Source organism: Triturus cristatus, chromosome 12, assembly GCF_964204655.1.
Source record: "Triturus cristatus chromosome 12, aTriCri1.1, whole genome shotgun sequence".
Classification (NCBI taxonomy): Eukaryota; Metazoa; Chordata; class Amphibia; order Caudata; family Salamandridae; genus Triturus; species Triturus cristatus.
In genome coordinates, this window is record NC_140595.1 from 271,515,961 (window position 1) to 271,543,653 (window position 27,693).

The 27,693-nt window shown below is 43.2% G+C and overlaps 1 protein-coding gene and 1 pseudogene across 3 annotated transcripts in view; both read left to right on the plus strand.

The window, feature by feature from the left end:
* Positions 1-27,693, plus strand: part of LOC146775835 (NACHT, LRR and PYD domains-containing protein 12-like) — a 497,684-nt gene that overhangs the window by 35,528 nt on the left and 434,463 nt on the right. For 2 of the 3 annotated variants that reach the window (XM_085637540.1, XM_085637541.1), the window contains one exon: positions 20,311-20,378. In XM_085637540.1, the coding sequence (XP_085493666.1) occupies positions 20,354-20,378 (25 nt within the window). In that variant the 5' untranslated portion in view covers positions 20,311-20,353. Of the gene's footprint in view, positions 1-20,310; positions 20,379-27,693 lie in introns of those variants that run through there. The other variant, XM_085637542.1, reaches the window with a different exon arrangement.
* LOC146775836 (fascin pseudogene) lies at positions 24,904-25,711 on the plus strand (annotated as a pseudogene).

The window sequence follows — 27,693 nt, forward strand, 5'->3', positions numbered from 1 at the left end:
TATGCTAGCAGAGGTTTGTCACAAACTGAACATTCCAATTCACAGCCTGAAAAAGCCTAGCTGTGGTGTGGACTTGTGAACATTTTAAAGTTTTTCTATATGGAAAACATTTAATTGTTGTCACAGATTATGAAGTTCGAGAATTGTCATACTGGAGTGTCTCAGACAGCAAGTCATTGAAGTGGCACATGAGGGACAACATGGAATTGTCGCTACTAAGCTAGCTCTGAGAGACCAAGTGTGGTTTCTTCATCTTGATGAAAGAGTTGAAAGGAATGAAATGGCCTGTTATTTGTGCACCTGTTTATCTCCCACAACAACCCAGCATACATTGAACATGTCTGATCTTCCAAAGCATGTGTGGGAGAGAATCACAGTTGACTTCTTCGGACCCCTTAACAATGGACATCATCTAATGGTAGTAATTGATGACTATTCTTGTTTTCCCTTGGTAGAAGACCTCTCATTGATCACTGAGGGAAAAGTCATCGAGAGGTTAGATAGTATTTTTGCAACATCGGGATTTCCTTCAATTTTGAAGTCTGACAAAGGCTCACCTTTCAACAGTCGAGAAATCAAAGACTTTCTTCTCATCTGAATGTCAAGCATGGGAAAAGCACACCTTTTTGGCGTTAAGCAAATGGTGCTGCTGAGCATTTTATTAGCACCCTAAAAATGACTATTCTGGAAAAGCTTGAACTCAGTTCAGCTCTTCATTCTGCTCTTCTTGCATACTGATCGACTCCCCATTTAATTACAAGTGAAAGTCCTGTAACCTTAATATTTGGGAGAGCCATGAAGACCAAGTTGCCATAATGGACTACTAAAAGAGAGATTAACATTTTCATAAGGATTCATGTCACACATACAAAATAAAGACCTATGTAGACAAACGCCGATGTGCGAGAAACACTGTCTTTACCAAAGAAGACCAAGTCCTTGTCAGACTGAAACAATAATGCTAGTCTGATGCTCCTTTTGATGCTGATCCACTGAGGATTGTGACTAGTAAAGAACACATGGTCAGTGCTCTTCATCCTGGAAAGTCCATTATGTGAGAATCTTTGCATTTAAAGCACCTGCCTTGACATTCACCAACTTTAAATGTCAGAAGTGAGACTTTTCCACCTGAAAATCTTGAGAGCCCAACAACTGTACATGTATCTATGTCACCAGTGCCAGCCATGGATACTTCTCCTGTATGTCCGCAGCCTCACGTGATAAGATCTGAGCAATTGATTGGAGCAACAATTCCACTTATTGAAGAGTTATGATATATTTAAAATATATATATTTTTATTGAGTTTTGCATCATAAACAACAGTAACGCATGGTACCCAGCAGCATATTGCAATAATGTCAGAGTAATCAGTACATTTAAGCACTAGTTAAGGGACCTGTGTGGGGTGCTCCTGGGTGTATAGATTTGCCCTGCTTTGAGTATTGACTGCTTATGGCCTGCCACAGCAGACGCCACTATAATGTAACTGGGAGTGAACAGAGGGGTCTGAGTGGGTGAGGGTGAGCAGATTCAGTTTTAGTGATGATTTTAGGGGCTGGGCAGTGCTTGACAAGGTAATGCTAAGGCGGGCGACCCGGCATGTCTTACCATGTCTAGATGGCTTAAGGTTGGCGTTAATATAGGCAGCTCCATGCCGGGAGGGGTTTCTCTACGTGAATACACAGGGTCTGGTGCATTAATGGGGGCAGGTTGTCATTCCCCGCCAAATGGTGGAAGTGTGTGAGTAGGGCGGTCCACTGGGTTGATATGTGTTGCCAGCGCAGCCCATGGGCCTCCTCATATCGGAGAGCGTCCGTGTCTCCACCGCACCCCACTTGCGCATAGCTCCTCTCCACACCTCCATCGGGGGAGCTGTTGGGGAACATCAGTGGAGTGTAAGCGTGTGTTTGGCTAGCAGTAGGGCCAGAGCTGCGAAACCGGTCTATATTTTCTGCCGCTTCTTGCATTTGAATATGCCTAGAGAGCATTCTTCCCATGTATGGATGTCTGGTAGTTCTGTGACCTCGTGCATGGTACTGTGGATAGTGTGCCAATAATTTAGGCGGGTTGGACAAGACCACTACATGTGCATAAGCACTGCGTTTGGGGTCCGGCAGCACGGGCATTCAAACGGTATCTCGCTGAAGTAATGGTGGAGCTGAGGTGGGGTAAGGTAAGCCCTGTGCAGGAGTAAGAACTGTATGGTTTTGAACCGCAAATTGTGGGAGACCTTCTTGAGAAACTCAAGTGCCCGTTCCCATTCCTTGTCATGTAGTACCCTCACAAACTCATCCTTCCACTTTTGGTGCAGCGCTGTGAGGGAAGTGATCGTCAGTTCACTTATGGCATTATATAACCAGGTAATAAGATGGCGATCGGCTCTCATAGTTAAGATGCCCCGAAGCACTAGGTGCGTCGTGGGTCCCCCCTCCAAAAGGTCCCAGTGGGCGCGGTGGGTGTGGCTGACCTGTCGGTGAAGGAGGAACTGTCCAGGTAGGAGATCAAGCTCTTCTGCCAGCTGGTCGAAGGGGAGGGGATGTCCCTTTGCAAAGAGGTCACCCACCGTGAGCAGTAAGTGGTCATCCAGACCCTAAGCTCCCCAGTAGTGTAATAACCTTGTATCTTAACCATGCATTTCTTCGCTGTCACCACCTGCAGGGGCCAGGGTGCTGTGGATTATGCCTTTGGTAAGAGTATGTTATGTTATGTTAATTAATTTGTAAAGCGCAACGGTTACCCTGGGGTGTCCTGGCGCTGGTTACCTTTCCTACTGGCCTTGACCAAGAAGAGTCAGATTAATTAGTGAAGCTGTTCTAGTGAGTAAACAACCAAGTCTTTAGTGCCCTTCTGAAAGACAACAGATCCGGCGCATTTCTAAGCTGAGCCGGGAGATCTTTCCACGCCTTGGCTGCGCCGAATACAAATCTTCGGCCTCCCCAGGAGACCTTTTTTATATTCGGGACCGTCACAATTTTAGAACCAGAGGAGCGTAGATTTCTTGTGGGTGTGTACCACTTAAATTGATTCTGTAGATATTCAGGACCAATCCCATGAAGTGCTTTAAAAACGGTGCTCAATGCTTTAAAAAGTACCCTCTTCCTGACTGGGAGCCAGTGCAACCTCTGAATTTCCTTAGAAATGGCCGCAAACTTAGGGACCCCAGTAAGTAATCTGGCGGCTGCATTTTGAAGCCTTTGTAATTTGTTCAGGAAACGTTCCTGGATATTTAGGTAGAGGCTGTTACAGTAGTCGAGCTTTGACAGCACCAGGGCTGAGACCACTGTTTTCTGACTCCCTACTGGCAGGAAAGGCAGAATTTTTTTCACTGTCCGCAAGACAAAAGCTGTAGAGGAAGACACTGAATTAATTTGGGCCCCCAGATTCAACTTATCATCTACAATAACTCCCAATTTTTTTACTTTTTGAACTGGGGCCGGGAGTTTCCCCATAGTAACAGGCCACCAATTTGCATTCCAAAAATTGGGGATATTTCCAAGAAATATCACCTCTGTTTTATCAGAGTTCAGCTTCAAGCAGTTTTCTGCCATCCAACGACTCACTGCCATCATGCATTCATGAAAGCAGTTTTCCATGCCCCCCTCCAAACCTGGCCGCAAAGATACCACAATTTGGGTATCATCGGCATAGGATGTCAGATCGAAACCCAAGGTCTTGATAATGGGGGCCTGGGATGAAACGTAGACATTAAACAGGGTCGGGCTCAAAGAAGATCCCTGAGGAACCCCACAGGGCAACACAAACGGCCTTGAACAGCGCTCACCCAAGGCGACCACTTGGGATCTATCAGCAAGGAAGGATTTTATAAGATTCCAGGCCTTGCCCTGAAGTCCGCATGCCATTAACCGGTCCATCAAAAGCTCATGGTGGACCGTGTCAAAAGCCGCTGACAGATCTAATAGTATCAGGGCGGCCCTTCCACCCAGATCAACAACCTTTCTGATCTCATCCGTGGTCTTCAAAAGGGCTGACTCCGTGCTATGACCACTCCTGAAGCCATATTGGGTTTCATCCAGCACCTGGGTTCTATGAAGGAAAGCCCCCAGTTGAATATTTAATGCCTTTTTAATCATTTTAGCTGGTAGAGGGAGCCTGGATATTGGCAAAAATTTGAGGGGTTAGCCGGGTCTAAATTGGGCTTTTTTAAAAGGGGTAAAATTGACGCCTTTTTCCAAAGCCTAGGAAAACAACCGGTATAAATCATGGAATCAAAAACTGGGGTAAGTGCCATACTAAGGGGTTCTGCTACAGATTTAGAAATGGCCACCGGACAGGGGTCATAAGGTGATCCAGATCTAGACGTTTCCAGAAGACAGCGTACTTGATCTGGACGCAAGTATTCAAATTTCTCGAGGACTACCATAGAGGCGTTATTCCGCCCCACCTCATCCTCGTCCCGGTCACTCCCCAATGCCATAGGTCCATTTAAAGCTGAAAAGATCACTTCAACTTTATTCCTCAAAAAAGTGGCGATCTTTTCTCAGAGTGGCTGGGTGGGTAGTAGTGGGACCGCACGCGGGGAGGAGAGATCAAGAACAGTTTTAAATAAAACTTTAGCTGCATCTTTTGCGAGCTCGATTTTGTTCACAAAGAATTTTTGTTTGGTAGCAAACAAAAGTTGTTTATAGTTTGCTAGTCCTTTCCTATAAGCCAGCTTGTCTGCTTCCTTGTATTCTCTCCTCCAAGAACGTTCTAGACGTTTACACATAAGTTTACCCTGTTTCAGTTCAACTGAAAACCAGGGGGCAGACGGTGTCGATCTCTTGGGTAAAATGCTCCTAAGAGTAGGCAATAGACACACAGATGATGGACAGGATGTGGAACAAATCAAACATTCAACACCAGTCAAGAGATCTGGGTTAAATCCATCATTTATTTGCTCAACATACAACACCAGTTTAGACCCGGCCCTATGGAAATCAGCCTTGACCCTGTTGCTCATAAGAACATCCAGCCTGAGCTTCCAGGTCCGCCCTGGACCAGAAACAAGCATCCTGAGACCAGTTTTGGGGTATCACATCTCATCAACAAGGCTAGCTTAAATCCAGTGGCACAGTGAGCCGCACTTAGGGTGGGAAAACAAAAGACACACGTGTTAAGAGTAGGCCATGGACCGCTGGCATTGGCAGTAGCCCAAGCTCGATGCTGGCCTTACCCAAGTAGCGTCCAGCTGTCCATCAGGACAACCATTGTGGCTGTGCGGGCCCCCAATACCTCCACGGTCCATCGGCAGGTGTAATTTTGCCAAAGTGACTGGCCTACGTCTGGATCCCTATACGACTATGCATAGGAAATAATCTGGTTCCCTGAAGAAGGATCGATACGGTGTAACCGGAAGATTCATAAAATAACATAAAAGGCGGGAAAGGATGACCATCTTCGCCAAGACGATTTTGCCTATAAGAGCTAAGGGGAGGGACTGCCAGAAATGCACCTGGGACCAGATGCCCGCCAAGGTTCTGTGGAGGTTCCCCTCGTATAAATCCAGGCGAGTGGTAGAGACAGACCCCTAAGTAGCATGTCACCTGTGCTTACCAGTTGAGGTTGGTGTCACCAAGATATATATCTTGCGGTGACTGCTCGGGCTGAACGAGTATACTGCCAACTTCGCCCAGTTGACTCGAAGTCCAGCAGTAGTGGCATATTCAGCTAGAGTGTCTCAGAGGGACGTGAGGTCAGCTGTTTATGTCCCTTATGTGTGTGAGCAGGTCATCTGCGTATAAGGCCACTGCGTGCGTCCTGCCTGTGAGCAGGATGCCCCACTCCTGGCACTCCTCATGTAGCCGCAGTGCCAGTAGCTCCATTGTGAGCGCAAATAATAAGGGAGGTGGTGAGCATCCCTGTCTCATACCCCGGCCGACCCGGAAGGTAGCCGAGGTGTGGCGACCTAGGGGGATCCAGGATGCCGGTTTGTAGTACAATAGTTTTGTATAGGCTAAACGTCTGGGTTTGATCCTCAACCGGTCGAGCATTGCAAATAGGTAATGCCAGGTCAGGGTGTCGAATGCTTTTTCTAGCTCGAAACTGAGGCAAGCCGCCCACGGGAATGACCCTCTCACCTGGTCCTGCACATGGAAGAGGCAACAGTTATTCTGTGAGGTACTGTGGAGAGGGATGGAGCCGTTTTGGTCAGTGTGCACCACTTCTTGGAGGATCTGGGCATATTGGTCAGCCAGAATCTTGCCCAGAATTTTGTAATCCACCCTGAGAATAGCGATAGGTCTGTAGGAAACCAGCAGGGGAGGATCCCTGTCCAGCTTGGGGAGAGAGACCATGAGGGACTCTTGAAGTGAATTGGGAAGCTCTTGGATGCTTAATGCCGCTCTAAACATTTCTGCCAGTTGAGGTACTAAAAATGATGAAAAGTTGCTATAATACTGTAATGGCAGGCTTCTAAACCCAGTGTTTTGTTCTGAGCGAAGTTGCGGATCGCCTGCTTCGCATCTGTTGGTGTGATTTCCGCCTCTAAGGATAGTCTGGTGGGGGTCCGAATTTGATTAATCAATCAATCAAGGGTTTTCTAAAGCGCACTACTCACTTGTGGGGGTCTCAAGGCAGTGGGGGGGGGGGGATCATGTAGCTTCATCTCATCGAAGAGCCAGATCTTGAGGCTCTTACCGAAAGCTTGCAATGTGAGGGTTTGTCTGACTCCGCTCTTCCTATTCGGTGCCGGAATGCTTGGGCATAATAAACACTGTGGAGTATTGTAAATTGGACTAGCCCCCAGACCTTTCTTCCATGCTGACCTCGGGGATCCCAGTAGATCAGGGGAATTATTTATTATTTCCCTATAGATCAAGGGCACTACTTTGTGCGCAAGAACCTCGGTCAGTTTCCAGTCCTCCAATGGTGAGGACTTAGGTAGTGGTTCCACCTCCATCAGATGGCATCGCGAGCATGCCCTAGCTGCAGGTACCGGAATCGCTCAGTTTCCACCAGATCGAATTCCCTTTGGAGGTCAGCAAATGGTATGTAGGCCTGGTTCCTCCAAATATCCCCCAGATATTCTATACCTATGAGCTCCCACCTCCGGAATCCCGCCAGCCCCCCAATTTCTGACAGCAGTGCGCTGTACTAAAGTGACGTCTGACCGGTAAGTTTCCCCTTCCAGCCTAAAAATCGGGTGTCTTCCTTCCACACATCGACTACTACCTGTGTATGGCATGGCTGGCAGCCATCTCCCGCTGAACAGTACAGTAGACGACCCATGGCCGCCCTGCCCACCCTGTATGCCAGGTCTTGATGGTCGGCAAACACCCAGTCATTACTGTGCTTTGCTTAGTCAAGTTCTGTACTTGTTCTTCAAGGCATTTCGTCTTAGAGAGTAGACCCTGTATGTGTATCTCCGCCACAGCCACCTTTTCGGAGATTTTGTGGAAGTCAGCCCGGAGCAGATTGACATCCACAGTTACAGCATCTAGTTTGGATTCTAGAGGCACGATAGAGCCCCGCAGCTTCTGCAGAGCAACCAATATTGTGCGCAGGGCGTCCAGGGGCTACACTCCTCCCCTCCCCGACCCTCCCCAAACCCCCCACCCCGGTCAGCGCTCTGGACGCGGACATCCTCACCGCGTATTTGTCCAGGATATTTTCTGCAGGGTCCTTGGGGGACAGCAGGCCCAGCACCCCTCTCCGCAATCTCTCACACAAGACTTATCAGGCCCACTCTTTATTCACTCAGGCATAAAATCAATCCCCACAGCGGTCCCAGGTTCCAATCTGCTATGCCTGGAGGTTCTGCAGGTGCCCCACCCTACGTAGCTTCAGACACTACTGTCAGAATTATTCAGAATTAATCATTTTAAAAACATATTGTATGTGAAATATTATTACTGTTTTACTAAATATTTTATTAAAACAAAATTAAATAGAATGAGCTCAGCAATGTCTGCAGTATTGGTCTCCCCATGAGAATTAAGTAGACTATGGTTTTCTGTAGTCTCTGCAAATTCCATGGTTACCCTAGACCTCTCAAGGTAAAACTGTCAATCAAGCTGGAACATTTTTTTTCTTGATAGCTGCCAGTTTCCACGAATGCTTCTCCTGGCATGACATGTACATCATTATCACTGTTTCTGAGCATCGTTTTCATTTTTGAATATCCATGTTATATTTTCTTAAACTCTCCTACAAAATGGAGATACAGTTGGAGGGAGAGAGATGATTTTTCCAAGAAGATATGTTGATGGAAAAGTCTTCCCCGAAACAGGCTGTTTTCTATTTCCTTGCTTCGCTTTAGGTATAGCGTTAGCCAAGACCTTTTGATTTTACTAAAATTAAATGTATATTATACTTACGTGGGCTTTTACCAAGGCAGTAGCCGGAAAATGAAAATCCCCCATACTCGAAACATGCTTCTCATCACATCAAGCATGCAAAGCAAGCAAACTCTACTCCTAAGAATACTTTCACCTTTTTATCTTCTTTCTATCCATCTATTGATTTCACCCTTTTATCTGTTCACCCGCCGATCTGTCCTTCCCTCCCCCTTTCCATCCATCCACTCATTCAGTTCCTTCAATTCCATCCATCCTTTCACCCTCTCATACATTCATCTATCCTTTCACCCATACACCCATCATTATATCCATCCTTTCTTTCTCTTCACCTACTGTGCATTCTTCCAAACTTCCATCCAGTCACCATTTCACCTATCGAACCTTTTACTCTTTCATCAGTCCTTTCATCCTTCCATAATAAATTTCACCTTTTCTTCCATCTTTCCTTTTTTTCTGATTATTTCTTTCTCCTTTCTATCTTTCTTCTCTCGTCCTTACTTTTTCTTTTGTGCTTTTTTTTATCTCATGCTTAGTTCTAGTTGACTGTTTAAGTCTTTTTATCCTGTTACCTTTTCTGTTTCTAAAGACATTGCCTGCAACCCACTGTCATGGTATTCCCTAACAGTGTTATTTAGTAGTATTTTGTCTGCAGATCTGCAGCCAGAAGAGACCACAAGTAAATAATTAATAGGGTCTTGTGGCAAACCCCCACTTAACCTATGTTCTGTTTTTCCAGCTTTGCACACATGAAATTCAACAACGGATAAGATGTTTTTTTCTTCAGCAGTTTTGCATATTTTAAGATGGCTGCTACAATTGTGTATTTTGGAATACTCTGTGATATTAGCATCCTACACATTGCTTTTATTTTTATTTTTGATTCTTACTAGGCTCACTGGTATCCCTTTATGGGTACTTTTCATCTTAATTTACTTTCGGATGTTACCTTTTTACATATAGGTTTACTCTTACTCCCTTGCATTGTTAGTTGCATGATTAACACCTTGCCGTAGACTCTAGTTATCCCCTTACAAGATGGCCCACACGGTCTAAGATAGTCCTTCATCTAGGTTTAGTCATCCCGAAGTTCTTAGAACTTTGTTTAATGGAGTAGCTGATCCATTTCGTAGTTGAAGCGATTGGACGCATCGTTTTCGACTGGAGAGTCCCGTAAGCGAACCACAGTCGCATGTCAAACGAACTTGTATTCACCACATGGCGTTTTCTTTACATTTTAAAGGATCTATCGATTCACTATTTTATTTATTGTCGCGCCACGTTCCGCACAATGCAGTTTTCATATGGATTTAAAGATTGTTTGTCACGCTTTGGCCTCCTGATTACAACACGGGATACGACTTTTCTAAACGCGAGAGTACATGTGTACTTCACTTCTGCCATTTCACTTTGGCTAATCACGTTTCGTGTTTGAGCATGTTTCACGTGTATGCATTCCATAACCTTTTCACATAGACTTATTTTTCGTAGTGTTGAACCCGTGGATACCAGCAGGCACATCAGAAACGCTACAACTCAGGTTATAGCCATGTTCTTTAGAGCTTCAGCAACATCGAGGCTTTACGTTTTTCTCGTAGTAGTTTCATTTATGTTGCAACAATTTGACCCTTTATATCACTGGGTATATGCTGACCAAAAGTGTTTGAGATATTGTCTGCTAAACTAGTATTGTTCTAAGAGCAGCCAGTTGGCTGTTAATTGTTATGATCCTCTCTTACATATTTTTTCCAGATTGTTTATCCCCTGACGAAATGCATTGGGATGGGATGAAAAATGAATACTTCTTATTCTGGAAATTCGTGATGTGAAGAATTGTTAATACAAATTTGGTGGGATAAAGAATACCCAATACCACCATTGAAAAATAAATACAGATTGGACTTTGATCAACGACTTGTGATTTACAGTCATGAACTTGATGCAGTCCCTTTGGTAGGGACACTAGGCAGTGCAATAGGGGATGAGCCCCTGTGGGGGAATGCTCATTCATTTATTTTGTTAATGGTTTTTTAATCTCAAGAATCAGAGAGTGAAACCCTTCTGCACGCCATAAAAAGAGTATGATTTAACTTAAGTTTGGAATATAGAGGAGTGTGTGATCCTTCCTACTTGTCACATTTTACTTCCACCGCACGACAACATGCATCATGAGTCAGTCATTAAGTCCACTTCAGTCATTGGCTTACCTCACTCTGAGCTCTAGGGATTGTGCAACAAAGTTTTCCATTTATTAACCTTTTTAAGTGTCTTTGTTTGTAGGAGCCCACAGCTCCATGCAGATTTAACTGTTCAGTCCATGTGAGCACAGTCAAGCAACACACATTGGGGCAGATTTATGAGCCCCTTGCGCCACTTTTGCGTCACTTTTCCCATGTTAAAAGTGACGCAAAAGTGGGGCAAGGGGCTCATAAATCTGCCCCATTGAGTCTTGCAAGAAGTATTCATGGACTGTTCTTTTATTTCCTTTAATCCATCTATCCAACACCTGTTTCATTTGGCTTTCTCGCCTAGACTTCCTCAGAACTGGAAAGACATGCACAATATGCATATGAATAAATGTAACTAAAATTTACAAAGTACCAATACCAGCACCAGATTCCCAAATTACTTCTGCCTTCGAGACATCTGGTCAAAACTCACAAAGTGAGTCACCACAGGTGAATTTATACATTAGTTTGAACAAAGTTGATAAAAGCAAGTGTATATCTTGATAATATATCACATCCCCCTTAAAGCTATTTCCATTATGGGCCTTCATTGCTATATCAAGTGCAGATTTATCAAATGTGAGGGGTCCCAGAAGAGTGCACTAATACATTTTGCACTAATCAGTGAAAGGCTTGACACATTTGGAGTGGGTTTCCCACAGTTCATATAGCATTTGTCATGCACAGTGTCCCAAAAACCAAAGTAAGTCATGCCAACCGACATTTTGATGGCTCAAAAGGCCCTACCTTAGTGTCAATAATGTCTGCAAATTTAGATGTCACTTGAGTAATCACACTATCAAAGCATGCATAATGCTGTAGAGTAATAAGATCCGCATCCTCATTAAAATCACAACACTAATGATATCAGTGCCACAATGCAATATCCCAGGGTACATAAAATGACATAAGGAGTTATCGTTCCTACAGCATCACATCATCTGATCCCCAAGCATGAAAGACCTCGAGAATAAGGCATTGCAAGGTCACCCTGTGAGTAATGGGCTACATGTGTGAGTCAAAACTGTGTCTACTCACACTAGATACATACTACTAACACAAATAAAACGGTGCCTGCTGCCAATTAAAATGAGTCAAAGCCGATCGATTCACATGTATTTTCACTGCATAATGATCACAAGAATCAGCAGCCGGTATTAATGTGAGATGAGATTCCACTGCTTTTTGGAAGGCGGTTAATGCGCCGTTTCTGGTTGGGAGCGATAAAGCAACTATAGAAATCGCCATAACTGAGTTGGAGTGGATATCAGACTACTCAAAGCTATATAGAAATCCACTACCAGAGGAACAGGCAATCTCGACGAATGGGGCTGACTCTGAGTTTTCTCCCACTTTCCAAACACGATCATTGGATTTTACCTTGACTGAGGTCAACGCGGCCATAAATGCAAGCTTGAGTGGTAAGGCACCGGGGCCGGACGGCATCCCGGTCAACCTATTTAATCCAACCTGGCAGTGTGGGGCCCACTTTTAACACAATTTTTAAATGCATGTTGCACAATGGGATTTTTAGTTACTTGGTATGGTTCTATAATTGTCCCCATTTTTAAAAAGGGAGATGGGGCTAACCCAGCTTACTATCGTCCAATTTCATTATTGGATTCCCCAGTCAAGATTATAGGGCAAGTGATCCTAGAAAGATTGCAGGTTTGGGCGGGGGAGCAAGCAATTATAAGTGACTTACAATATGGCTTCCGTAAGGGCCTGGGCACAATTGTCCAGGAACTAAACCTGCACATTTTACTTGATAAATATACCAAAGCGAAAAGGGAAAGGTTGTTTTTAACTTTCGTCGATTTAACGGCAGCTTTTGACTGTGTCGTTCATGAGAAACTATGGCTGGTCCTCGAGGGGCTGGGGATAGATATTTTATTAATCTCCTTTTTAAGGCAGCTTTATTCAGGGGCAAGGGCGAGGGTGCGCTTTGGGATGGGTCGGGACTGCACTAAGAATTTTAAAGTGATGAGAGGCGTAAGGCAAGGCTGTGTCCTAGCCCCATTCTTATTTACACTGTATATAAATGACCTAGAAAATAATCTGGTTAAGGAGTGCAGGGATCTACCATCAGCAGCGACACGCCCTATCCCTGCACTCCTGTACGCAGACGATGTGGTCCTTAGGACCTATGCTGGTACCACTGGATCCCTCACATCTCAGGACCTGCCCACACTGTAAGCTCACTCTAACTAATATCAAAATTCAAGGTTTAACCCCCTTCCCATGCCTTGTTCCACTATTTCTTATACTGGGCTAAAAACATTTAAAACAACACTTATAAATGCCAGATCGCTGGTAAAAAAGGCTTTTGCTTTAGCTGATTTCTTAGATTCTCATGCATTTGACAGGGCGTTCATTACAGAGACCTTGGTGGATGCAACGCAATGATGGCCTCACTCCTGGGATTTGTTATTTCTAGGCTTGAATGCTAAAAAAATAAAGGAGCGGGGGGATAGCGATCATATATCAGGACCATCTTAAAGCCTCTATAGGCTATTCCAGATTGTGAAGCTTTAGCTTTTAAAATATCCCTAACCCACCATTATTCTTTTAATGAGGCTCTAATTTCTAGACCCCGGGGCCCTAGAGCACCCTTTCTGAACAACAGTTGTCAATTGATGGATATTAAAGTTCACTCCCCGAATTTCACCATTTTAGGGGATTTTAACCTGCAATTGGAAAACTCTTTGGACAGAGATTCCTCCTTTTTCACAGATCTTTTGTAAAGTGCAAGTCTTGCACAATTAGTTAAAGGTCCCACGCATGTTGTTGGTCATTCCTTAGATGACATTTTCTCCGATAACCCTCACCTTAGAGTCTCATCCGTTCTTCCTCTTGTTTGGTCTGACCATTCAGTGGTCATGTTTCACATCACTTTGGCATCTGGAGGTGATATTGCACGCTCTCTTCCGACCAAAACTCTTGGACGCCTATGGCATAAAATCACCCTGGAAACTCTCAATGCAGATTTAATTCATTACAAACCTGAAATTCTTGATGACCTGTATATGGCTAGGAAGACCTACCATAAATGGATTGCTACCTACCTGAACCTTCTGGCCCCTATAAAAGCCATTAACAATAAAGGAACTTTCCCGTCTAAGCCTTTGTTCGACAATAGTCTTAGGACTCAGAAACAAGTTTGTCGTAGGCTGTAGAGGAAATGGCGTACTCAGTATGACTCTGAGGATAAAATCGCCTATAAAAAATTGATTCAGGATTATAAAAGGAAGGTCTCCATTGTAAAAACGTGTTATTTTACAACCAAAATCAAGTACTCCCTTTACATCCCTAAAGAACTGTTTGCAACTTTAAAAAAGCTGAGTAAGCTTCCGGAACCCAAAAATATTGATTTTGTTTTTTTTAATACCAAAGTAAAAGCAGTTTATGACACATTTGCCGCCTTTCATTGTACAGAAGGGATGACCATGGAGGGGACAACTTCTCTTATTTTGATGGGGACCAACTCCATGGGTGCACAAGCAGTTAAATTCCCATTTTGAGGCTTTTAATTCTCTCTCTGAACCTACTATTCAGACCATTCTCTGTCAAACAACATCAGGTTCCCCTTGAGATCCCTGCCCCCCAAAGTTACTTTACTTATTGCCGGACGTCATCGCTAATTATCTTGGAGACCTCTTTAATGAGATGTTTTCGGAAGGCTACTTCCCTAAAGATTGGAAGTGGGCCTCCCTTTTTCCTTTGCTGAAGAAACCCAATTTGGACAGCAAAGACCCTAACAACTATAGGCCAATTTCTCGGCTTCCTCTTACCGCAAAAATAGTAGAGAAGGCAATGAATATCGAACTTTCATTATTCATTAAGAATAACAACCTCCTTGATGATACTCAGTATGGCTTTAGAAGCCAACATAGTACCGAGCTGGCTCTGATAATCATTTCGGAGGAGATTAGGTGCATTTTGGAAAAGGGTGGGAAGACCGCTTTGATCCTGTTAGACCTTACTGCAGTGTTTGACACGGTCAACCATGGTCGTCTTATTGATCGTCTTTTCGCCTTAGGCATCAGAAGCAATATGCTCCAACTTCTAAAATCTTTCCTCTCAGACAGAGAGCAACTGGTGGGACTAAAGGGGTTTAGGTCTATTCCCATCTCTATTCTGTGTGGAGCCCCCCAGGGTTCATATTTAAGCCCAACACTTTTCAACCTTTATGTCACCCCTCTTCCCTCCTTGATAAAGTAATTTGGTTTTACAGTAGTGTCATATGCCGATAATACACAAATTGTGGCATCATTGGCAGGCAGTCCAGATGACACTGCTTCCAAATTCCATTATTGTATGCATGAAATTGGAAAGTGGATTTCCAGTAACTGTCTTAAGTTGAACTCGGGTAAGACTGAGGTCCTACTATTTGGACAGGGCACCTCTCTCTGGACCCCTGAATGGTGGCCACAGGAATTAGGTGATCTTCCTACACCAGTCACTAAGATAAAGAATCTATGAGTTTATTTTGATGACAAACTCTCCTTTGAAGGCCAAGTAAACACCATAACTACTTCCTTTTTTTTTCATGATAAAAACTCTTAGGAAAGTTTTACCCTTTATCCCTCCTGACCTGCAGAAATCGGTAATTTCGGCACTCGTATTGGCAAGGATAAATTATTGCAGTGCACTTAAGTCAGTCAGTCAAATAGCTTTATTCGACCTTAAGATTAGATCATAAATGTACAGAACATCATAAAGTGCATTCTCACAAAATATCAGGGCATCTAGTTATATTATGCAAAACATATCTAATAACAATTTACATAAAATAGTTTGTGCACAAATGACAATTATGAAAGAATAAAAATCAGTTGTTTAAGAGTTAAAACCATCCATGAAAGACCTCCAGAATAATCCAGATCATAATGTGAAATACATGGTTAAATCATTTGATTTCCTGGTCGCCTTTAACAAACAGAGGTAAAATGCAAGGCAATGACACACAAAGTGATCAGACAGCATTTGTAAAAAATACAGAGAAGGACGACATTGTGTAAATTTATGTTTCTGCATGAGAGGAAAAATTTACTTTTTGCGATGTGACAAATAAAGTTTACTGGCAAAAAATTAGATGTAAGTTGGATTGTGGGGAGGTTCCATCACATGAACAAACTGGCAGTTCGTTTGGTGAATAGGTACCCATAGGGTAGCCTATCCTACACGGAATAAGGTTTACCTGGAATCTCACCAGTATAAAACAATGTTGCATATTAGTAACAAACGCTAAGTAGGAATTTGAGTCCAAGAGAATAGTAGGTGACCCTGCATATGATATTACCATATGTTTATTAATATTACTTTTGTGTCTATCGTACCACCTTTTTGTTAAGAAAAGTTTTTTAATTTCAGCTTTAGGAATTTTCTGACCATTAACTGGGTCCCTATACAGGGATTGCAGTCCCAAAGCGGTTAATGTATCTTTAACATATTGAATCCAGGGGACCTTCTGTACCTGATCAAGGGTTAGATAATCCTAATAATATTTAGTGTTAGGGCACCAGTTTCCCATCTCCATATTGAATGCCATAATAAGACTGGGGCAAGGCGGGCTAAATCTGATATATAGGGTGCATTCAGCTCTCTATGAGATTAAAATTAGAACAGCTGTTAGGGAGAGCTAAAAGTGTTTTTAAAAAGGAGTCTTCTATGCTTTGTCAGGCGTCAACATTTGCCAATCCCCAAATCACTTGCCCCATATGTGGCTACTGAGAATGCCTTTGATGCATTTATTTGGTGTGTCCAGAACAGCCAGCTTCGAAATTCTGCTTTTAACCTGGTAATTCCCAGGGCAAAAACTGCCTCCTGGGGGGGAAAACAGAAGATTTGTAACCTGTGCAGCCAGGCTGTGGAATTCCTTGCCCCTGCCTCTCAAGAAAGAGTCTGACCTCCTTCCTTTTCATAAACTTCTAAAAATCTGGTTGTTTAATAAATAAGGCTTCTCTAAAGTTTAGCGCTTCCCGACATCCTTAGTACTGTCTTCTGTTCTTCTCCCAATCGATGTACCTCCGCCTAGACACCTCTGCATTTTAGTGCACGCTATAAATTAAAATTTCATTTCATTCTAATAACCTGCAGAAAATAAATTAACATTTTCATATAACACAACCATTTGCTACAAAATGCACACATGGCATTCTACTAAATATGTTGTGTATGCTGTTATATGCAAATGGGTATTGGGGTACATTGGTAGTACTATTAGACTACTGAGGAAACGGATTTTATAAAATATTAGGGCAATTAATATCATGTATCAGGTGTCTTATGAGTTTCAAGTCAGTAATGATTATTTATACTGTTTTTAAATATATATATATATAATATATATGTTATGAAAATCAGTTTAACCTTCTATGAGTGGTTTCATTTCATGACCTCTAGTGGGTCATATCGCAATTCAATCACCTGAAATATGATTTTGCTTCATGCAGATTGCTATGTGTCATTAGTTCTTAATGGTGCACACTCTATTGCTCTCACTTTCCCTGGAGCTGCTGAAGAGGACTACATGTGCCAGAGTCCTCCTGGAGCCACTTTGAAACAGCATCTGGCTGTTTTGTGCTATCGATGATCTCACATGGCGACACTGTATCAGTGGCAATTAAGTTTCTCTTTATAAGCAGGGCTGAAACATTTTACCATGCACAGATTTTTGCTGTGCCCTGAAGTGAGAAAAACTCCTAAACGCTGCTGTGCTCACTCGCATGCCACTTTGATGTTGCAGAATCTCTAGAAAAGATTCTCTTAGATTGTTCAGAATTTACAGGAATGGAAAAACATAGAAGCAAAAAAAACGTTGTTACATTAATAGCACATTACATATACAATATTTACTTGCAATTAAACATAAAATACAGTTAAGCAGTTACTAGTTTTCATCTTGTATATAAACTTTTAAACCTATTTTAGATATTTTGAGCACGGTATTTTACTTGCACTGGTCATTAATTGCTAATAATACTGTTGTGTTATGTTATATTAATTTGTATCGCGCACTAATCCTTGAGAGTGTATTCAGGTGCCTGGGCAGGTGTGTAGGTGTTTGATTCCCAAGGTGCTTATACGAAGAGCCAGGTCTTCAGCTTCTTGTGGAAATCGGAAAGTGGGGAGGAGGCTCTGGTGTGTTGAAGGATGTCATTCCATGTCTCGGATGCAATGTTGGAAATTACAGCTTTTGATAAAATGGAACATCAGGGAGTTACATTACTGCTCACAGATAAACTACAAACAAAATTGGATGCTTTGGAGAAGTCTGTATCCAAAACTGCAGGATAGGAAAAGTGTTTACACGTGTGTAAGTAAAGTCAAGTAATTTAATGGCGCAATTTAATAAATGGTGCAATGGGTAAAGTTAATGATTTAATTAATTTTCAAAATAGAGATAAGATTTAATACTTGGCGATAACATTTTATCAGATTGATGGCGTGAAGCAGATTGGCCGATGTGTTGTATGTTTTTTGCTAGTGAAAGACTTCTATGTACTGCGCAAATAGTTCCCACTGTTTTTAATGTATACTGTAACTCTCCATATATTACAATGTTTAAGTGTAGATGCAATTGTTGTTGATATTGGAAGTAATGTATTTAAAAAGGAATGTCATATGTAGCGTTGATGCGCGTTAGAACATTGTCCGGTTTGTTTTTGATTGATTTTGATTTCAAGAAAGTTAGTGCTGATGCAAGCTGTGTAAGAGAATACAATTGGTTAAGAAGTATATACGCTCTTTATTTAGGCCCATACCCTGTTTATGAGAAAGTGATAATTTGTCCAAAGCAAAATATTTGTCCAGAGACAAAATATTGTAGGTTACCAGGTGGAAAACAGTTCAGGTGTCAACTGCAATGCAAATGTTGTTCTCAATGTACAGTTTTATTTACCACATCCAGTCAACCAAATTCAACAAAAACCAGATAAGAGATTGCATTCTGCACTGTATCACTTGCTCCAATGTTTACTGACAGAGCTGTGATACATTCTGCTTCAGGCATTCAAGATCTTTTAGATATATGTAGCGGATCAGTAATGTTTACTCTCAACAGTCAACAAAACGCACACGTATTTGTTATGGTTATGTTTGGAGATTAAGAAGAAAATGTAAATATTGATGATTTATTCAGACTGAGTTACTCATGGAACCATGACTGTGAAGATTGTGATTATTCATTTACCACTCAAATAAATTCTGAGGGTTTTCTCTATTTAAAATTACGAGATTCCAAAACTGTGCCTTTTGAGAAATTGTTGAAGAAGACTAACCAAAATATGACCTGCCCAAACTGCTGATCAGATGTTATGTCTATGTTAATCCTAAGAACAATTGAAAAAATACCTTTATAATAAGTAATAAGACAACGATGCTGAGCAGATGGTTCCAAATTGAAAACTCAAATTACAAACTTCAAAGCAGGACATATATCTATTTCGGGACGAACTTTTACTACTTCTGCTATCATCTTTCCCGAAGGAATTAATGCAACCTCTGGACACTACACTGTATATTTAAAGATGGACGGAATGCAATGACATCAACCTTAAATTCAAACCCAAGCTTCCTTTCAAACTACCAGACTCTTATCTTTTGTTTTTTCAACATAAGTTCTGAGGAGGAATTCTGGATAAGAAAGTGGTATACAGTGTTTCTTCTATGTGCTACATCAGTCTTTTAGACATTATTTGGCCTATTGAGGTAGTGTTTTTAAAAACTTCTTCAAATTTAACAAATCTTTTATCTTCCACAAATGAGTTACTACCACATCTAAATAAAAGACTGTCTAATTAAAGTCTGAAACAGAATAGACATAATCCAATTACAGCAGCCTTAAGCTGAAAGCAAAAACTGCCTTTGTAACTAAAAAATATGTACCTTTTGTTTCATCAACCAAACCTCTATGTACTATTTGTGGAAAAAATCTACAGTATGGGACTTTGTCTATATGGATCATCAGCATTTTAAATATTATTTGGCCTACCAGGGGTGATGTTGTTAAAAGGATCTCCAATTTATATTTATAAGCAATATTGTACCAGATATAATAATTTAAGAAATATTTTAACATAGGTTTGTTTAGATTACTGTTGTAACTCCAGAAAAAACAACTGATTAATGAATTGTAGTGAATGTAATGTAAATGTCCTGTATTTGTAAAGCGCAAACAATTACCCGAAGTTGTCATGGCGCTGGGGGCCGTTGGGAAGGTTAAGCGAGATATTGCTCAGAGTTACATGGTGCTGGGTTGATCTGCCGCCGGCACCGAGGATCAAACCGTGAGCCCCGGTATTCCAGAGTGAGTTGCCCTGGCCACTGCGCCACACCTCTTCCACTATGGATAGTGTCACTTAATTGAAGTGATTTACTGTGCAGCTTTGGATTTTAGTACCAGTACCAATCTGAAAATAATGCTAATGGATAATTGGACAAATCTGAACATACAAAACGGTGGTAATTCGTCACATATGGTCTTTCTTTACAGGATTCTACCCACCTATTGTATAATGCTTACTCTGGCATGATGATGACAGTACTTGGAATTTTTATAACATTGTCACTACTGCTGCATGAAGCCTTGCCTGTGAGATTCGGGTAACCTCTTTATACCCATCAGTGTACTCACTTTCCACTTTATCCATTCTTGCAGTAGCTCTTCCAGGCTATCATTCATTCATTCATGCGTGCAGTCACACACTGTTCTAGGTATGCATTTACAAAGCATTTTGCTAGTCTTACTGTGTTCTGTATAATGTGAAATGATCATGTTTTCCAGATTGTGCAAATGCTTCACTGAGACAGCACCCTGAGGAGGAGAGATGGCTTTCGCAGACACGACTGAAAGTAAGGGAATCTGTACCGTAATTTGTGATTTAAAAGTTGCTTTGAAGGTGTATGCACCATCTAAGCTTGTGAGAAATACTCAGTTTTCGTTTTGTTGAATGCTACTTCTACTATTCCCTATTCTACTATTCCCTTTCTAAATTTCACTCAACATAATGATGGAAAGGGGAATTCTAATTGGTAATTAAAAATATAATTATCACTGCCAGTTTATATGGGCTGTGCTAGCCCTCCATGTGTGTGTTCTGGAATAGCACTGCATAATTTTTTTTTTGTGTGCCATAGTATTTCAGCCCATCTTTCACAAAATATACCCTTGTTGTCATATCCATAAGTTGTCCGATCTTTAAAGATGGTGGTAAGTGGATCACTTCAGACATATAAAGGTGTTGTCACATAAATACTGTGGTGTGGGGCATCATTTTAACAGAAAATTTGGTTTACAGGACTGTTGAGGGATATTCCTTGTGCACTGCAGTCCTAATAGGAACAGCCCCTCGACAGTTAAGGTTTCTCCTGTGATTGCAAATAACATAATCATAAAGTGTTTCCTGATTTTTTTCCTTCATCCTCCAGAGAACGCTAGTTATCCATCGCCGAAAGGCTATGAAAGGATTTGAGGTTTTAAAGGTAATCTAGATTAGCAGAGGTGTTGCTGGTGACGAAAAACACTGTAATGCCTGTCAAAGTCAAGCTTTATTCGATTCCAAATTTGATAATCATAAAAGCAAGCATAATTAGAATACATTCATAAATTCCTTACTGAAATATATACAATCCACAGGGCCGGACTTTGAACAAAATCCGGCCCTGGCAAAATGCTCGGCCGGCCCCCCGGAGGGGTTGGGGGGGACGGCAGAGCTGTTTGCCAGGGCCTGTTTCGTTCGATTTTGTTACAGGGCCAATATTGCAGCTATGCTGCAAAAACATCCCTGTTACAAAAACGACCTCCCAGGGGCCCAATACCGGCCCCCACTATTGGCTGCCCACCGGGGAAACGCCCGGTTCCCCCTACAGCCAATCAGGCCCTGACAATCCAGCAGTAAAAAACATATAATAGAAGATATACACTTTTAAAAAGATAAAATGGTGGTTTTCGCTACATTATTCATATACCAGTTTATCATACAGAGATAAAGTTGTCCTTTCTGTTATAGCACCGCTAACAAATAATGAGACAGCAGAGCAAATAAGATCAGAATCAAGGCTGCATAGAAACTTAAAGGCATCCTGATGAACTAAAAAATTCTTAAATTGTAGTGCTGGGTGCAATAACGTTTCCTGAGAGTACAATAAAATGTACTCAGTAAAATAAAGTGCATTGTTGTTTGGGCAGAGACACCGTCACATGGGCATCTAGGAAGTCGTGTAGACCACATGTCTCTTTTAGGAATAGCCACAAGACGGTGTGCGATGCCTAGTCGGGGCCTTGGGAGAGAAAATCTTTTTGCGACATCAGCAACCATCATGAGATGTCCCTGCAATCCTTATCGCATAGGTCCATCAAGGAATGTCATCACTGAAACTTTCTGTCTTTCTTGTGGCTACTCGTTTATTCATAAAAATGGCTTTAATTTCATTCTTTCCATACTGTAAAATATAAATCGGATTTTTAATTTTTAAAGTCCACATCAATTTCCTGCATTAGTCTATCAACCTGAGCCACCCACGGAATTTTCTTATAGTACTCGAGGGTGAGACAATCAGTGATGACTGCTCTAGAAAATGTCATACCTGTTTTGCTCCAGATGTTATACCAGCCAGTTATCACACTCAGATCAATATATCCTCTATAAAATTAATGTCTAATTCCCTGTGGGTTATAATGGAAGGTATTGTGTAAGGTACAGCAAGAAGACTAGCCATGAAAAGATTTTCCTGAATTTTTAGCGTAGTGTTTCCCCTTACCCCCCAAAGGGTTGCTCCATAAGTAGCTACTGGAATGCATTTACTCATAAAACGTTGGAGCATTTCTCTGATAGGCTTATTCCCTACCTTTCTTGCAAACCTGAGCAGGTCCTCAATAGATCTTACAAACTTCAGTGTTGCTAATTCCAAGTGAGGAATCCATGATCCAGAATTTGAAAAAGGAATAACCAAATAGGAGAATTTATCGTCTTCAAGTAGTTTGTGCCCCCTGACTGACTGCAATCTCTTTTTAGGCCTGCCACTTCCACATACCATGGTATAAGTGTTTGATAAGTTCCGTTTGAAATCTTTCCGCTTGATAAAAGTGACAAGTCCATCAATCAGTTTTTGGAGACCGTTTGCGGTTCTTCATATCAACACTGCTTCATTGGCATATAGGAGCACCGGGGTGACGCGGGATCCAGTTTTGGGTGCGTCTGCGTCTAAAGCTTGGAGCTCTTTATCGATCTTATTAACATTTAGGGAGGAAAGAGTTGGGGCCTTCACACATCACTGTCTAATCCCTCTTTTAACCCCAAACTTGGTGGTGCATTCTCCACCCAACACAAATGTAACGTGTGAAGTAATTGATGAGTACATTTGTGATAGGTGGACCACCATATCCTTTGGAGAACGCATGTAGATGCATGGAAAATCCCATTATGTCCCGTCTTTGTAATCCCTCCAGTAACCTTTGAGCCTTTTGTGGGTACAGTTGTCCCAGAGAGGAGCCTCTCTTGTGATAATGCTCTTCCAACCCATCATGTGTGTTACGGGCTACCATCCCAGTACCAACATTTGTGTGCTCTCTAGCCATGCGCCGAAGAGGTTAACTCCATATGACGTTGCCAGATACACTCTAGACCCCATTACATGTCAGTCAAGTCTCAGAACATGTGCGTCCTGAGGAATGAAAAAACAGACATTTAATTTCAATAGTTAGGGGTGGCCCAGAACTATTAACATATGTCTGGGAGAGCTCTATCCCAATTGAACACTCCATTGTATGGTTACATCTGCGATGTTCATGGGGTCTTTATATCCCAGAGTATCTCGTCCACTTGTAATAAGAAGGTTTGTGGCACCAATAAGGGAATATTTGTTGTATGTGTAAAAATGTAAGCAAGGACATCATTTTGTATTGCACAGCCCTTACAAGTGACAAACATGGGCGTTTTCACCAATATGATACATTAAACCTGAATCGCTCTAGTTTACCAGTCATTCCTGGTTCCTCTGCCTTCCTAGTAATTTACAAAACACTGAAAGCCAATTCTGCATATCTATAGCAGCAGCTAAAATTAGACCCGGGGTCCCAGTCTGTCAATGGGTACAGGGGTGATTTCAACCAATTTATCCAGTAACCAGATTACTCACAATAGTCATTTTAGTTTTTTAGAAGGATTTTGAGATTAGTACATACACACCGTCCATCAAAATCCCAGCAGTAGAGTTTTAGGAAGAAATCGGGCTATACTCCAGCTTGTAATGCAGCCGTTCGTATCCCAATACTTGAGTTAATAGTGGAAGGATAAGGTCTATAGTCGGGCAATAAGCTAAATTCTTACAAAACACCAATCTTCGTCAATCTGGTTCTCTAACTAAACTTTACATCTTGATGTAGAGTATTTAGTGCTCTATCTTTGCACAAATTGTACTAGAGTAGACACAACTTCAATACCTTTTGAGGTTTGCTAAACAAATCTCAGTTCAGTTACACTGTATAACCTACCTGTAGCCATTTAACTGGATTTCATTAACAACCGTGTTCTTCCAGGATGGGGTGATGGTAGTGACAGCTGCTGCAGGATGAACTATGGCTCCTTTTAATGCTTGTAAAAGTGGTAAGTGGAAATCAAGTGTTTAATGCAGGCTGACTTGTATTTTAAGAGTGCCCCTGGAAATTCCTTAAATTCCCAAGCTTCCGTTTTGGTGCCCCCTCAAATTAGGCGGTTGACTCTGCTGCCTATTGTTAATGTCTGTTTTTAGGTCTCGCTCTCGAGACCTATTGTCGCCAAGATGCCTCTCAAGGGAGACAGACCGGGGCACGCGCAGCGATTGGGGTCGGGGACTGTGGACGCGCTTGCGCAGACGCACAGACACACGCGCGCACACACACACACACACACCCCGCCGCTGCCGACCCCCTCACCGCATCCGCTGCTGCCTAACGCGCCCGCACGCACACACCTCGCCACCGCCGCCGCCCCCCCTGTACAAAAAGCATTGGCAAAGCCAATAGGTCTCGCCTTTGAGACTATTGTCTCATCCATTGCCTTTGAATCATGCTCTATAGCCTGGGCATTGCGGACTTTGCCAGACCTATCATTGGCAAAGTCTGCAATATAGAGCATGATTCAAATGCAATGGATGAGCCAATAGTCTCAAAGGCGAGACCTATTGGCTTTGCCAATGCTTGTGTTAAGCAGGCATTGTCAGGGTGCAGAGCGGGGCTGCTGGTTCATCTGCAGGCAGCAGCAGAAGGGGTTTGCTCGGTGGAGAGGGTGCACACAATAGAAACAGGACATCCACGAGGGTGCACGTACATCCTAACATTCACACACACCTCGCTCCCCCATTTTGCAGCAGCAGCAGCGCGCCCAGCAGCCCCCTCACCATGACCACCAACGACTCGGTGCAGATCCAGTTCGGTCTCATCAACTGCGGCAACAAGTACCTGACGGCGGAGACCTTCGGCTTCAAGATCAATGCTTCAGCCACCAGCATGAAGAAGAAGCAGATCTGGACGCTGGAGCAGGGGCCCGAGGATTCAACGTCCCTCTTCATGCGCAGCCACCTGGGCCGCTACCTGGCCGCCGAGGAGCCGGCCCCCGAGTGCCGCTTCGCCATCGTGGCGCACGACGACGGCCGCTGGTCGCTGCAGTCCGAGGCGCTACCTGGGCGGCAGCGAGGACCGCATCAGCTGCTTCGCACAGACCATGGGCACGGGCGAGCGCTGGAGCGTGCACCTGGCCATGCACCCGCAGGTCAACCTCTACAGCCTGAGCCGCAAGCGCTACGCACACCTGAGCGCCGCGCACGCCGTGCCCTGGGGCGTGGACGCGCTCATCACCCTGCTCTTCCAGGAGCAGCGCTACAGCGTGCAGACGGCCGACCACCGCCTGCTGGCGCACGACGGCGGCCTGCGCGACGCCCCCGACCGCGCCACCGGCTACACGCTGGAGTTCCGCGCCGGCAAGGTGGCCTGTCGCTACTGCGAGGGCCGCTACCTGGCGCCCTCGGGCCCCAGCGGCACGCTCAAGTCCAGCAAGAGCGGCAAGGACGAGCTCTTCGTGCTGGAGCAAAGCTACCCGCAGGTGGTGCTCAAGGCGGGCAACGACCGAAACGTGTCCTCCCGGCAAGGTGAGGTGGTGACTGGGGACACGATTCTTCCACTTAATCCTACAACCGCTGAGGACTCCTGAAGCTAGCATATTTTTTGTCAGAACAATGAGTGATTACCCAGTCATCGCTTGCTTCCTGCATGCTCATGTGCGCTGCAGTTATTTTTGGTTTTATTTCTCTTGCTCTCATACAACAAAGCGATCGCTTTCGCGATCGCATGTTCTATACAGCACTGGCTACTACCAAACAAAACCTGTTTAATGAGTGAATGCCTCGATTTACACGCATTGCCACGTGAAAGCCAAGCCTGCTGGCTTTGTCAATGCCTATTTATAGTTAGAACGGTGCTGTGCTGCTCACTGTTGGCTTCAAACAAGTCGAGTCCGTTCATACCTAGGAGATGCTCAAAGCCACTGTATTTTAAGACCGTCACCTAATGCACAAACAGACTATGCAGGTGTGTTTCACAATTCAGAGGTTGTTTCATACGCAGTACGGCTTGCTCTGTGCACATGTGACGCTTAGGAAGTACTCCATCCGAGCCTGGCACACACTGGTCTGTCAACACGACACCTGAACAAGAACACTTGAGGATACGTCCAGCGCCTCCCACTCAAAGGCGGAACCGATGACAAGCGGAACAATGGCGCGCGCCCTGGGGGGTGTTTCAAGAGTGGCTGAGAGCCGGCCTTCATCTACGCGATTAATCTTCTTAGTCAAGTCATGGACAAACATGGCGCTGCAGTGTGAGAACAAATACTCCACTGTACGATGATTGTTGTAAAGAATAGGGAAACTTTGTCAGGTTATAGAAGACTGCACACTTCATTTATGACAGCCTGCAGTGATAAAAACTTTAATATCGGTGTCCGCTCAACATCCAGTGATTCTGGGCAAATCACTTAATCTCCCGTGCCTACCAAAGCAATGAATGTGTGTGTCCTTGTGTAAAGGAACTGGTGCTCATGTAATGTGGTCCAATACCTTCGGGTCGCGCTATACAACACAGAAAACAAGCATTTGCAATGCAATAGGTCTCGCAGTTACACGAGTTAAAGCTATTGGCATTGTAAATGACAATGCCAATAGGCAGTGTTATTTGCAATGTCAATAGCTCAAACTCGCGTAAATGCGAGACCTAATGCATTGCAAATGCTTGTTCTATTTGCTGTAGAACTGGCAGGCCTGTGGTGGGAACAGTAGGCTGTCTAGGCTCATGGGCATCTCACAAATGTACGCTTGTATGGTGTCATTTGTTGGCAAGGTGACCAAAAATACAGAGCTCTCGCTATTACAACACCAGAAAGCCATTGTGTGTTGTCACATGGGGGCTGTACAAGCTACACTGTGGCTTCTTGGAATGATCCCTATGAGACATTATAGAAAGAAAACTGTACAACCCAGTAACAATATTGCAAGAGCAACTGGGATATATGGTGAAGAATGAGGTGTAACTAGCCGGGGTAGGAGAGAAATGAGTAGGCCCATCTAGTAGGAAATTAATTCTGAAGGTGGTGTATAACTGGGTAAAAACATTGACAAACTATTCATGATTACATCTGGAAAAAGGCAAGAGCTTGCGTCAAAAGTAGCGATGATGTCAGATATCCAAAGTATGCTGCAAGGGTAAACACTTGTGATACAAAGGGTCATGTGAGAAAATCCTTGCCTAGTTAAATTAGTTTCAGGACGGATCCAGACAGAATGATATCCACCTTCTGGTTCTGGTTGAGGCACTGAGAATGGTGCACTAGAACCCCTAGTGGAATAATTTTTACAATCATTGTTGCTTGACCTTAATTCTCAGAAGTAAGGTAAGGTGGGCTCTGCAGTCCCTGCAACTGACAGCGGGGAGACCTATCTGATCAACACAAATCTCTAGACTCATGATCTTGGCTCATGCCACCAAAAAACAGACTCAGAATAAGGTAACTGGTTTCTTAAAATCAAATAGGACAGGTCATACAGAGGACGCTCACCCAAATCAAGACAGTCATCTCGTGGGCAAACCCATAACTATTGCACTAACAAAAGCAAATCTCCTGGAGAGTCCCCAGATGTT